Source organism: Lycorma delicatula, chromosome 3 (genome assembly GCF_047948215.1).
Source record: "Lycorma delicatula isolate Av1 chromosome 3, ASM4794821v1, whole genome shotgun sequence".
Taxonomy (NCBI): domain Eukaryota; kingdom Metazoa; phylum Arthropoda; class Insecta; order Hemiptera; family Fulgoridae; genus Lycorma; species Lycorma delicatula.
Window position 1 is genome coordinate 48,485,408 of NC_134457.1, and position 12,490 is coordinate 48,497,897.

General features: G+C 28.5%; 1 protein-coding gene across 5 annotated transcripts in view; it reads left to right on the forward strand.

Annotated features, from left to right (window-relative positions):
- LOC142321567 (ras-GEF domain-containing family member 1B-like) overlaps positions 1-12,490 on the forward strand; it is a 651,166-nt gene that overhangs the window by 605,009 nt on the left and 33,667 nt on the right. For all 5 annotated transcript variants that reach the window (XM_075359758.1, XM_075359760.1, XM_075359757.1 and 2 more), the window contains 3 exons: positions 1,150-1,352; positions 5,082-5,233; positions 11,046-11,118. In XM_075359758.1, the coding sequence (XP_075215873.1) occupies positions 1,150-1,352; positions 5,082-5,233; positions 11,046-11,118 (428 nt within the window). The remainder of the gene's footprint in view (positions 1-1,149; positions 1,353-5,081; positions 5,234-11,045; positions 11,119-12,490) is intronic.

Below are 12,490 nucleotides of genomic sequence, written 5' to 3' on the forward strand. Positions count from 1 at the left end.
CTGGTCTCATTTAGAAGAGAGTGCAGAAAAGATTCCTTAAATATTGATAAGTTATTTGATGAACATACATTGTTGAACCAGGTAATTCAAAACTAAAAGGTAGGTTGTGGTTCAGGTTCTGAAAAAGTACCAGATACTATTAAGGTACTTCTAAGAGAAAAGGAAAGCAATTTTTAAGGTGTTTCAAAAGACTGATATTTCATGTTGCAATATTTCTAAAATAGTTGAGTTTGCAAAAAAAAAAAAAAAAATTTGTGGGTTTTTTTTTTGCCTGGGACATCTGCTCCAGTTGAGAGGGTTTTTTTCAATTACGAAGAACATTTGGTTCGCTGAAAGTGGTAGACGTTCAGTATTTACTGTTAAACATCTGCTAAATGTTAAAATTAATTCAAAATTTTCCTGTTGTGAATTTTATGATGTAATTAAAACAAATAAACCATTTCTGAAAAAAGTAGCCTAGTGAAAAATACAACTGATTAAATAAAGTTTAATGTTTCAGTAAATCGTTAAGACTTTTAAGTAATTTCGAAAATTTGTCCTGGGTTGGACCCATAAAAATACGGTAAGCCCTATTAATAACTTGTTCACATGAGTTAGCATAAAGTAGTCATAGCAGTAAATTTTTGTAGGATTTTTGGACAAAAACCAACTAAAACAAGAATTGCAATTTCTAAAAGATGTAATTAGTAAAACAATAAAAATAAGTAAATAAATTTTAAAAAATGACATATTTATTAATAGTAAATTGTAAGTTTGAGGATAGTTCAACATATTTCACAGCTCATGTATATATTATTTGTCCATTTTTGCTATTAACTGTTATAAGGTAGAATATAACTATATTCTTCTTTAAAGTTTTGTTTAATAACAGTGTACTAAAATTTATTTTTTGTTTAATTTTATAAATTTGAAGACAATCTGAAATCAATAAATACATTCTTTATGTATGTATTTACAAGTTACATGAAGACTGGCATTGATGTTGGACTTCTCTCCAAGTGAGATATAAAAAGAGAAGCTTATTTTCAACACAGATAACAAAGTTCTGTAATATTTTCTATGTTTGTATATTTAAAGTTCTACAAATGTTTTATGACAAGGATTACTGAATATTTTCTTATTTATGATTGTATTCTCTTTTTATAACAGTGGAGCAAGGTGCAAAGTGCTAAGTTTTCTGTGCTTGAACACCAAATGGATCCATCATCTAATTTTAGTAGTTACAGATCAACACTTAAAGCTGCAATGTGGCGATCAGCTGGTGCCACTGATGAAAGACAGCGTATTGTCATTCCTTTCTTTTCCCTCTTAGTAAAGGATTTGTATTTTCTCAATGAGGGATGCTCAAACAAGTAAGATATTTTTTATCTGATTACACTATTTTTTTTAGAATTTTATTTTAAAGTTTTATGCATAATTCTTTTAGATATTCTAATTTCAAATTATAAAATTTTGATATGTTCAGATGTATTCATAGCTGAAAGTTAAGGAATTTTTTATTAAGAACTTCTTAATCTTCATGTACCAGAAAGTTAATCGATCATCATTTATTTGATGGTGTGCATCTGCCCTGCTTAAGTTATATTTAATGAACAGAATATATCTTTAGACAGGTATAAATGAACATTTAAAAGTTCTCTGTAGTAACACTGAATAAATATTATATCCTATCTCAGATTGCAAAATACAAATACAGTATAATTTACAGCAATAAGGATATTTATTCTACACAGACAAAAAAAAATTATAACACATTTGAACAATATGAAATACATAAAAGCATATATTCCAGGTATATTCAAGGTGTATACAGGTATATTCTAATAGATGAATTACTGTACTAGATTAAGTAAAATCTAATATACTTCTTACTTCACTCACAGTATGTGTGTTTTTGGTAAAGAAAAAAAAAGTTGACAAAAAACTTCTTGTTGTGACTCCAAGTGTGGTGCAAGATGGCAACTTCTGGTGGTGGTAAAGTTGCTGCTTCTTTATTGGAGTTCAGCAGGATGATGGTGTGGATGATTTTAAAAATAAATTTTTGATCATCCACCTTGAAATCCAGAGTTGACCCTAACAATTTCCACCTTTTCATGACATGCAAAAGCTTATTAAATGTTATGTAAGTGATGAAATTTATGAATGACTAAATGGAGAGATAATTTAAGATACGTAAAAGTAAGTACAAGGCATGTTCTTAAAGTAATGTCAATTTTGAAATAAAAACAAAATGAAAAATACGAACAAACTTTATTAGATAGGCATAAAAATGATACTTATTTGCTACTATCTGCTTTCAATTTCAACATATTTTTCATAAAATTTCACTAGCTTCTTCATTCCTTCTTCAAGAAATTCTGCCGCCATTGACTTAAGTACGCATTAGTGTTATTTTTCAATTTACTGTACAAGCCATTTTTAAGGTAAAGAAAAAAATTTCTGGAAGCTAATTCAGCGCTATAGGGTGGATAATTGAAGATTTTCCCAAAACTTTCTTATTGCCTCATTGTCCAATTTGCCATGTGTAATCTGGGATCGTCATGCAAAAATAAAATTCTGTGAAATACATTCCACATCATTTGTTTTTGTAGCTTTTCTAAGATTTTTTAATGTTTTGCATTATGTATCGGCATTCACAGTTGTTCCCCAATTACTAAATTTGACAAGCAAGACACCCTTTTTGTACCAAAAAACAGTACCATAAGCTTCCTTACTGAATGTTCTTGTTTGAACTTCTACAGTCTAAGAGGGGATGAATGCCACCATCGCACTACGGCTGTTTTGACTCAGTGTTCAAATAAGAAATCCAGGTTTCCTCTCCAGTAATAATGTGATCAAACGATTCATCATCTTCATTTTTGTAATGCTGCATAACTTCATGTGCTTCAGGAAGACATTTTTTCCTTGTTGTGTGATCAACATATTTGTTACCCATCAGGCAACAATTTTTTAGTCAAAACTTCATAAATCAAAGATTATGATATATTAGGAAACATCAGATACATTTGTGATGCAGTGAAGCACCGGTTTTCTCAAATTTGTTGTCAACTTTTTCAATCAAATCATTTGTTATCACTGAGGGCTGGCTGCTATATTCTTCATCATGAATGTTTGTTTACCTTCTCGAAATGAACTTCGTCATTGTCTTAACATCACTCATAATGTTCGGCCTGTAAACATCACGAATGTGGCTGTGAATTTCAGCCACAGAATTGTTTTTTTTCCATTAAAACAGATTACTCCTTGTACTTTACACTTGGCAAGATCATGAACTGTAGCAGTTTTATATAAATTTATATCTATATAAATAAAAATGTAAATACTTGTTTGTTCAAAATCTTAAATCTTCGAAAGTTCTTCACCGATTGCTTTGAAATTTTGACACAACATTGCATTTGAATACGTGTGTGTTTTTATATACCAATATTTTATACATAAAATGTCACACCTGTGACAGGTAAAAACATGCTTTTTTTTTAAAAAAGCAGCGCTATCTGTTGTACATACAAGCAACACACACTGTACTAAATATTTTAAAATTCCATTTCAGTGTTTCTGATATGTGTGTCCGCTATAGACTAAAAACTACTAGACCGATTTATGTGCAGGGAAAAATTGAAAAAGGAAAATAGGGAAAAATAAAAAAATTAAAAGGGAAAAGGGGGAAAATTGAAAAAAGAAAAAAACAGGGAAAAGGAAATGTAAAAGGGAAAGGGGGAGAAAGAAAAGGGAAATTGGGAAAAGAGGAAGGGGAAAGGGAAATAAGGAAAAGAGAAATAGGAAGGAAAGGAAAGAGGTAAATGGGGAAAAGGAAATGGCTATATGTTAAAGATGAAAATGGGAAAAAGGGAAAGGTTAAATTTTGTGAAGTTCTGTAATGTTTTATCAAACTTTCAATTGTGTTCATTTAATCTATATATATAATATATACATACATATATATTCAAATCTAGCAATAGCAAAGCATTGCCGGGTCTGCTAGTTATAATATAAATTTAATTATTAAAATTTTATTCATTTTTATTATTTAATTCATTTATTAATAGACGAACATAAACTAACAACATAATGGCTAACTATTGTTGCTAACGGCTATTGATTGAAGTAACTGAACTATGCAAGTACTATCTGTTTACATTATATGTATAGGCGGCAAATTCAAAATGGACCTTACTTTAAAAACATGCCTTGTAAAACAGTTTAATAGCTGACTTAGCTCTAAGAGATTTTTGTTTCTCTTTAAAAGTAGCTTGTATAGCAAATTGCAAAATGACATCATTACTGCGTACTTAAGTTTCTGGCAATGGAATTTCTTGAAAAAGATTGAAGAAGCTGGTGAAGTGGTATCAAAAATATGTTAAAAATTGAAGGCAAGTAATAGTAAGTAAGACAAGCTTTTATGCTTATGTATTACATTTTTTTGTCCATATTTTTCAGTTTTGTTTTTATTTCAAAATGGACTTTCCTTTAAAAACATGCCTTGTACTTACATTTATGTATTTTAAATCATCTCTCCATCTAATCACCCATAAATTTTAGCACTTACATAATATTTAATAAGTTTTTGCATGTCATAAAAAGGTGGAAATCACTAGGGGCCAACTCTTGGTTATAAGTTGGATGATCCAAATCTTTTTTCTTAATTTTTGTAGCTCACTTTCTTATTGTTAAACATTTACTACATTCCATCACCGTTATTTAGTTTTTACTTTTAATTTCCATTATTCCTAACAGTAGAAAAGAGAAATGTAAATTTCCTTGTAAATGAGAAAAAATTAACATCATACTGAAAATAATATTGTGCTGTGCAAAACATCAATAATCAGATTAAAAAATAATACAAAAATACATTATATTTGTTGATTTTTAAACATTAGATAATTTTAATTTATTACATAAAAGTAAATTTGTTCTGTCATGTTTGATGTTAAGAGGAAAAAATCATTTTTATCTCCATCCTTGTTCATGTCCAATTAATTTCATCCAAAGTAATGTTACAAAAAATTGAATTTACCGATAATTTTGTTATTATATAATTTTTTTGTTTATTTATTTACCCGATGTGCTTCTAATATTTTCAGACTTCCCAATGGTCATATTAATTTTGAAAAGTTCTGGCAACTTGCTAAACAAGTGACTGAATTTATAACATGGAAACAGGTTGCTTGCCCTTTTGAAAAGAACACCAAAGTGATTACATTCCTTCAAGCCAGTCCAGTACTGACAGAGAATGGTAAGCTTATTATTTTTTTTATCTTATGTTTCCTTTAATTTTAATATATTTAATTGAGCGATGATGTAGCAGACATTAATTCCATGGAAAATAATAAATTGGATTTCTTAAAATCTGTTGATTTTATAACTTGAACTGTTTCAGGAATATTTCTGTGGAAAATGGAAGAATTTGAGTTATGGATGGTAAATGCCAATGGCAGAATCTACACAAAAAATCATGAATCACCAAAAGATTTTGTGCCTATTTAGCTTTTCAAAAGACAGGAATAATTGATATTGTTGGGTCTAATAGAAGATCTTTTGTAACAGTTAAAGCCACTTCTTGCACCATTTGTTTTATACTCTAAATATCTACTTTTTGATCTAAATTGTTACTTTTTTAAAAGAAAACCCGTCAAAAGAAGAAAGTATCAGTAAATTATCACTTGAATGGCCATAACAATTTTTATTTCTGTTTTCTATTTATAATAAATTTAACACACTCGGTGGTAGGTGGTATAAATCTAACTGGGATTACTGAGCACATTACCTGTATTTATCGATAAGTCTGAAGGTAAATTATTCTAGTAAATGGGATTGCCAAAAAATAATTTCATAACAGCATTAAAAAATTTTCCCTTATCTATCCGAATATAGCACATAATAATAACCTTTCCCTTTATTCAATTGTTATCAAGTTGGGCTGCAGATCAAGGACCTTCATTTAGCTCAGTAAAGTATCTTCAGTATTTTTCCTCAAAACATTCTATACCAATGTTTCTCAAAACACCTGTTACTGTGAAAAAGTAAAAATTTTAAGCTTGTATTGCAGACCACACAAAAAGTTGCATACCAAATTGAAGAAAGTACAGGTTTTTTTTTTTAGTAATCGCATACTAATTGCCGAAAAAGTTCAGAAAGTATTATAAAATGACAGTATATTTTCAGTAAAGATCATGCACAAGATACTCCGGTAGAGGGAGAGGGAGAGAGTTAAGTCTAATTTTCTTTTAGATTTATGCATTATCATCGAAGACTATGCTTTGTGCAAAATTTTAGAAAAATTCGTTTGTTGGTTGCTGTATTTGACCAAGATAAATAAGGAAGTAAACAGAAGACAATTTGAATAAAATCAAGTAATAAAAACATACAAAATTGAAACTTTGAAATACTCTTTTTTTTTAAGGAAGAATATTAAACTTATTACATTGCAAACCTAATGTGATTGTTGTTTATGTTTTTCATTTATTAGTTTGCCAGATCATTGAACTATGTTAGTAAATGCTATGCGCAAAGCTGAATTTATGTTCATATGATTTCTCAGTTTTTTTTTTTTATGTTAGTCATTGTCAAAAATGTTGATTCACATAAATAAGTTGTTGGAGATGGCAGCGATATTCCTATGGCTTTTTTATGCAATTCTGAATATTCACTATGAATTTTTACCCAAAATTGAGTTACTTAGCAACTTAAATGACACCTGTAATATAGCATCGCAACTTAATTCTATTAATTTTTCATATTCCAAATCAGTAATACTGTTTTCTTGTTGTTCAACAAATGGACTTAAAATCCACGTATTTCCTCTCTTATATCTCACATATATCTTTCTCTTTTGGATAGTATTGATCAAATGCAAAATTTAGTGCTGTTACATGTTCAATAGTTTTTAAATTGTTAATATTTATATCAGTTTCATTAATGTATTCTGAAAACGAATGAAACATATCATAGTTGTTTTCCTTTACATGTTTGTACCATAACTGTTACGCTTTTTTGAATGCCTCTATTTTATTCCACAAGTCAAAAATAGTAACATTATTTCTGTGCAACATTAAATTTAAGTCGTTTATTAATGAAAAGATATCTGATAAGTAAGCCAGTTTTACAATCCAAATGTGATCGAGGAAAACATTTCTTAGTTCTGAATTTTTTGTTTCAAGAAATGTTTCTACTTCTTTTCTTAATCTGTAGTCTTGTTAATATTCTTCCCCTTGACAACCAGCTTACTTCAGCGTGAATTAATTTAATGTTCATGTGCAGGTCCCATTTCATTGCATAATTTTGAAAATAGGTTGGAATTCAGTCCATTGCCTTTGATATATTTTATTATTTTTATTGATTGAATAAGAACAATGTTCAAATAAGGAGAAAACCTTTTAGCAGCTAAATGCTCTCAAGTATAACACATTGAGTAAAGATTATTTTTTCATCTGCTACCTCATTAATTTATTTTTTGCAACTCCTAAATGTTTTCCAGTCATACTTGCAGCCCCATCATAATTTTACAATTAGCCCCACCATAATCCAATACAATTTTTCCAATTGAGTTCCTTTCAGTATAATTATCATTTACTTTAAATATTTCTGAACTAGTAGTATGATCAAAAAGTTCTTTTATGTCATTAATTTCATAATCAATGTAACGAACATAACAGTATTGCTTTATTGGTAACATCAGTAGAATTATCAAGTTGAATAGCGAAAAATGATTTGCTAACTTTTTAGATTAATTGGTATTCAACATCTGTTGCTAATTTACTGATTCTGCATTGAATAATATAGTTAGAAAGCAGTAACGTTTTCATTTTATCTGCAGCAGCCTTACCTAGGATTTCAGAACACAATTCTATTAAGCACGGTTTTATTAAGTCTTCAGCAATAGAATAAGCCATTTTGCACTTAGCAATTCGTAAAGGAACTAAATATGATGCTTTTATAAAAGATTTGTCAACAAGAAGAGACTTCTTCAAAGATAACTTTTGATTTTTAAATTCAGCACTTTTACCTTCAAAAAATTTAAATAGGTTATTATGTAGATTTGAATGTTTTGTTTGTAAATGATGTACTAATTTTACGGTTTTCATACATTCATTTGAATAAATTTCTGTGAATGTGAAATGTGAAAGTCTCAGAAAATCGTCAGATTCTGACAATGAAATAAAACCATATTTTAAGTAATCCTGGTTATAACAATGAACAAGACTATCGTTTGGTGGAGGTGAATTTTTTCCAGAATAACTAATATTGAAAGCACTTCTGCTACTAGTGGTTGGTTTTTGAAAAAAAAAATCCGTAATACATTTTATTTTCATTTCCCATTTTAAGAATCTGAAATATATAAAAAAATTAATGCCAATTATTAAAATAAACAGTGTACACTTACTTATTTTCTATGTCTAACAAACAAACAAATTAAAAATTTTCATAATGCTATCTACCACAGAAGAAATTTAAGTGTTTAAAACTATATAAACATTATAACAAAACCAATTTCATATGACTGACAAACAGTGTTGCCAAATGTAAACTCGTGGTTGTACGGTAAGCAAGTACTTGATTTTCTCAATTGTATGCATTATTAAAATGTATGTCATTAAAAAAATGACTAATAATGCATTTAAAGATTGTAAAACTATGTAATAAATATTAAGAAGTTCACGGACGACTAAAATTTTTCTGCGAACCACTGATTGAGAAACAATGTTCTACACCTCTCTTGTTTGTTTCAGACTTTTGTTTTACAGGCTCTAACCATTTTTTTCATAGTTGTTTTTATTCTTAATAATTATATTTTTTCTGCTCCTTTGCGTAGCTAGCAATTTCAATAGTGCTCAGATTACTTAATTATCTCATTCAATTCTCTTCTGTAGCATTCTAAAATCTAGTTCTCTTATTCAAGTATTCCTTACTTTCTTTTTCCTGTTTAGCCTCCAGTAATTACCTATCACATAATACTTCAGAGGATGATTAAGGATGATATGTATGAGTGTAAATGAAGTGTAGTCTTGTACAGTCTCAGTTCGACCATTCCTGAGATGTGTGGTTAATTGAAACTCAACCACCAAAGAATACCGGTATCCACAGTCTAGTATTCAAATCTGTATAAAAATTACTGACTTTACTAGGACTTGAACGCTGGAACTCTCAACTTCCAAATCAGCTGATTTGGGAAGACGCATTCTCCACTAAACCAAGCCAATGGGTTAAGCATTCCTTACTTGACCTTGTCTCATCTTACTTTCAAAGTTTCTTGGACTCTTCAATTCGGTCACTTATATTTTTATTTTTATTTTCTTCTTGTATTTGCCCAAGACTTTGGACTGTGTGTTAGATTTGGAACATGGTAGCTCATGAAAACTTCTATTTGCATTTGTTTGGTACTTCCATATTCTATACTAAATTACTAACATTTCAATAAAATCCTCCTGCCATCTGTAATCTTCTGCTTAATTTTTCAATTAATTTTTTGGTCTTCAAATAATTGTACCAAAAATAACGAACATTTTAAAAATGTCTAATACTTCTGTTTATATTTACAGACCACCTCATCCATTTCTGTTGTTCCTTATTACTGACAATACTTTGTTTTTTTATGCTTATTTAATCCTCCACTTTCCTATTTCTTCCACCCAATCAATTATGTGATTTTGAGCCTATCCTTCTTTTCTTCCAAAATAACAATGCCATCAGAGTTTGTTACATATTCCTACATGTAACAATTGTTACTTCCTTGAACTGTAAGTCAAAATATAAACTTAAATCTATGTTTAATAAAAGGTAGTTTACTGTCTAATATTGGGGAAAGGTTATTTTACTCATATTTTCAATTTTTGGTTTCATGATAAATATTTTTAGGATAATCAGAAAAATTCTATTTATTATAAGGTAAACCTATATTCCTTTGTTCTGAAACATCTCTACAAAATTGTAATTTTCTCATCATTATTTAATGCTTATTTTTTTACCGTCATTGGATCCTTAAAATATTCATGTTCATTTGGTGCTAGTTAATATTCATCTCGCTTATTGATTTTTATAGATTAAAATTCTATCTCGATGTGCACATATTTTTTTTTTCTACAATGTGCTATTCTTTAATTGCAAAATTAATAATAATCACAGTGTCCAAACCGGATAAGAGGACGTTCATTTGTACAACCTAACTCTTCAGCCTACAAGAAGGTTATTATTATGCTACCACTGTTGTTTTTAATAAATCCATTACCATCTATAAAAGATCTTGCACTCAAATTTAAAGATTTTTTTTTATATCTATGAACTCTCTTTTGATGAGTTTTTGAATAATATCAAATAAATTAGAATTTTTTCCATCATTTATTTATTTAAATGTCATTCAATTAAACCCTTTAAAATTACTAGCATGTTCTTTACTGATTTTACTAATATCCTACCTATATTTATGTAGCATTTCTGTCGAAAATATCATTTTCAAGCTTTAACATAAATAATAGCTGGTATTTTTTAGTTTTATGTTTTGTGATCCTAACTCTCTCCTTGATGTTTTTACAATATTTTGATTCCTTTATGCAGCTACTGAAGGGAGTTCTTTTGAAACTCAAGGAGTAGCACATCTAGCTGTCCTGATACGACCTATAATGTAATATAGACCTGAATAGTTTTATTTATGGCTCACTATAAATATGATTAACAAGCCTATATCAAAATCTCAATGGAAGGGTTCATATTAATGATTTTTTCTTTTTCTATTTATTAAAAAAAAAAATTAGATTGTTATTAACTTTTGTTTTTTGTAGTATTACTATTATACAACCAAAAATTTGTCAAATATTGTTTCTGATTTTAGTAACATTTAGAATAGATTTCAGTAAATTCAGAATTCTTGTGAGTTTTTACATGAAACTAAAATTGTATTAAAATGGTGGGATTTATACTGAAAGTGTAAGTTTTGTTACATTATTACTAAGATTGTTCTTAGTTATGTACTTAAATTTTAAAAAATATATTTTTTTATTAGTTAATTAAGAAGTTTTGATTAAAAGTAGAATATCATGGTTTTATCTTTTCAGCTTTGGCTTTGGCATCATTTGAATGCGAACCACCAGAAAACAATCATGAAAAAGAACGATATAAAGCGCTGAAGTAAGTATGATCATTATCTTTTGTTAAATCCTTTGTTAAAATAGGAAGTAATTATTTTGTTAGTTCAGATGTCATTTAGGCAATGTCCTAAGACCCCCTAGAAAAGTTCCTGTCAGGTGCTCCCAAAAAGCTACATGAGTGATAGCATCTCAGCCTTTCATTTAGAGGTTCCCTAGGTCCGAATCCCAGTCAGGCATGGCATTTTCACACGCTACAAAATTGCCATTTCATCTCATCCTCTGAAGCAATACCTAATGATGGTCCCAGAGGCTAAAAAAAGGTATTCCCAGGAAAAAAGAAACAATATTCATCTCAACATTCTAGTGATTTTTCCCTAAAAGGCACTGAATAACTTCTATGATTATTTATATTAATACACCATTTCTTGAAATTGGTTTGATTTTTTTTTCTAAATGTTATCCTACTTTTTTGTTTAGTTGATTTTATTTCTTGATTCATTGTAAAAAAAATCTGATGTGGACACCACATAACTTCCTTGTACACTTATTAAATTGCATATAGACATTTTTTTTAAATGAAAAGTACATAAAATTTTATTTTGTTAATAACTTCAGATATTTTTTCTTATTGTTTTTTTTTATTATTGAATTATTATTTATCGTAAAACTTTTTTTATAATCAGAGGTGTATCCACACTTAGTATTACTTTTTGCATGCTACTATTTATTAAATATTCTATGTGGTGTACATATTATTACGTATAATTATTAGCTGCTGCTTTAATTTTTAGTCAGTCACTTAGTAGAAATACTTCTGATATCCAAGATGGTATAAAATTCATTATAATTGTTCAAAGGAATCATTTAAGTTATAGCAAATATAAAAGACAATAAATCTTAAAGTCATATTGTTATACTAAATAACAAAGAGTTTTAGTAATAAAAGTCAACAGAAAACTTAAATTTATTAACACGTCCACGTGTTATGTAGAAAAATTTACAGTTCATTTATGAAGAGGATGAAACTTTCAGTATTAATATTTTAACAAACACTGTCATGCCATAATCGGTTTTAGAATTAATACAAAAATAACACTTGGCAACAGAATTCATAAATAAGAGAAAAATATTGAAAATTAAAAAACATAACTGCCAAAAAAAAAACATTGCTGACAAATATTGCTCTTTAATATAAGATAATTGAAGAGCGTGCAGGTGACAATTTTGTATATATTTTATTTTCAAATTTGTTAAATCTATTTAAACATATATACATATTTATATAGCCTATGATATTCCTGGTAACGTAAGGATTCCAACGTGTGGTCATAAATCTAAATCGCTTCAGCTGTTGAACTGCTACTGTGAAACAAAAATACATATATAAACAATAACAATTACACTCCTTTGTG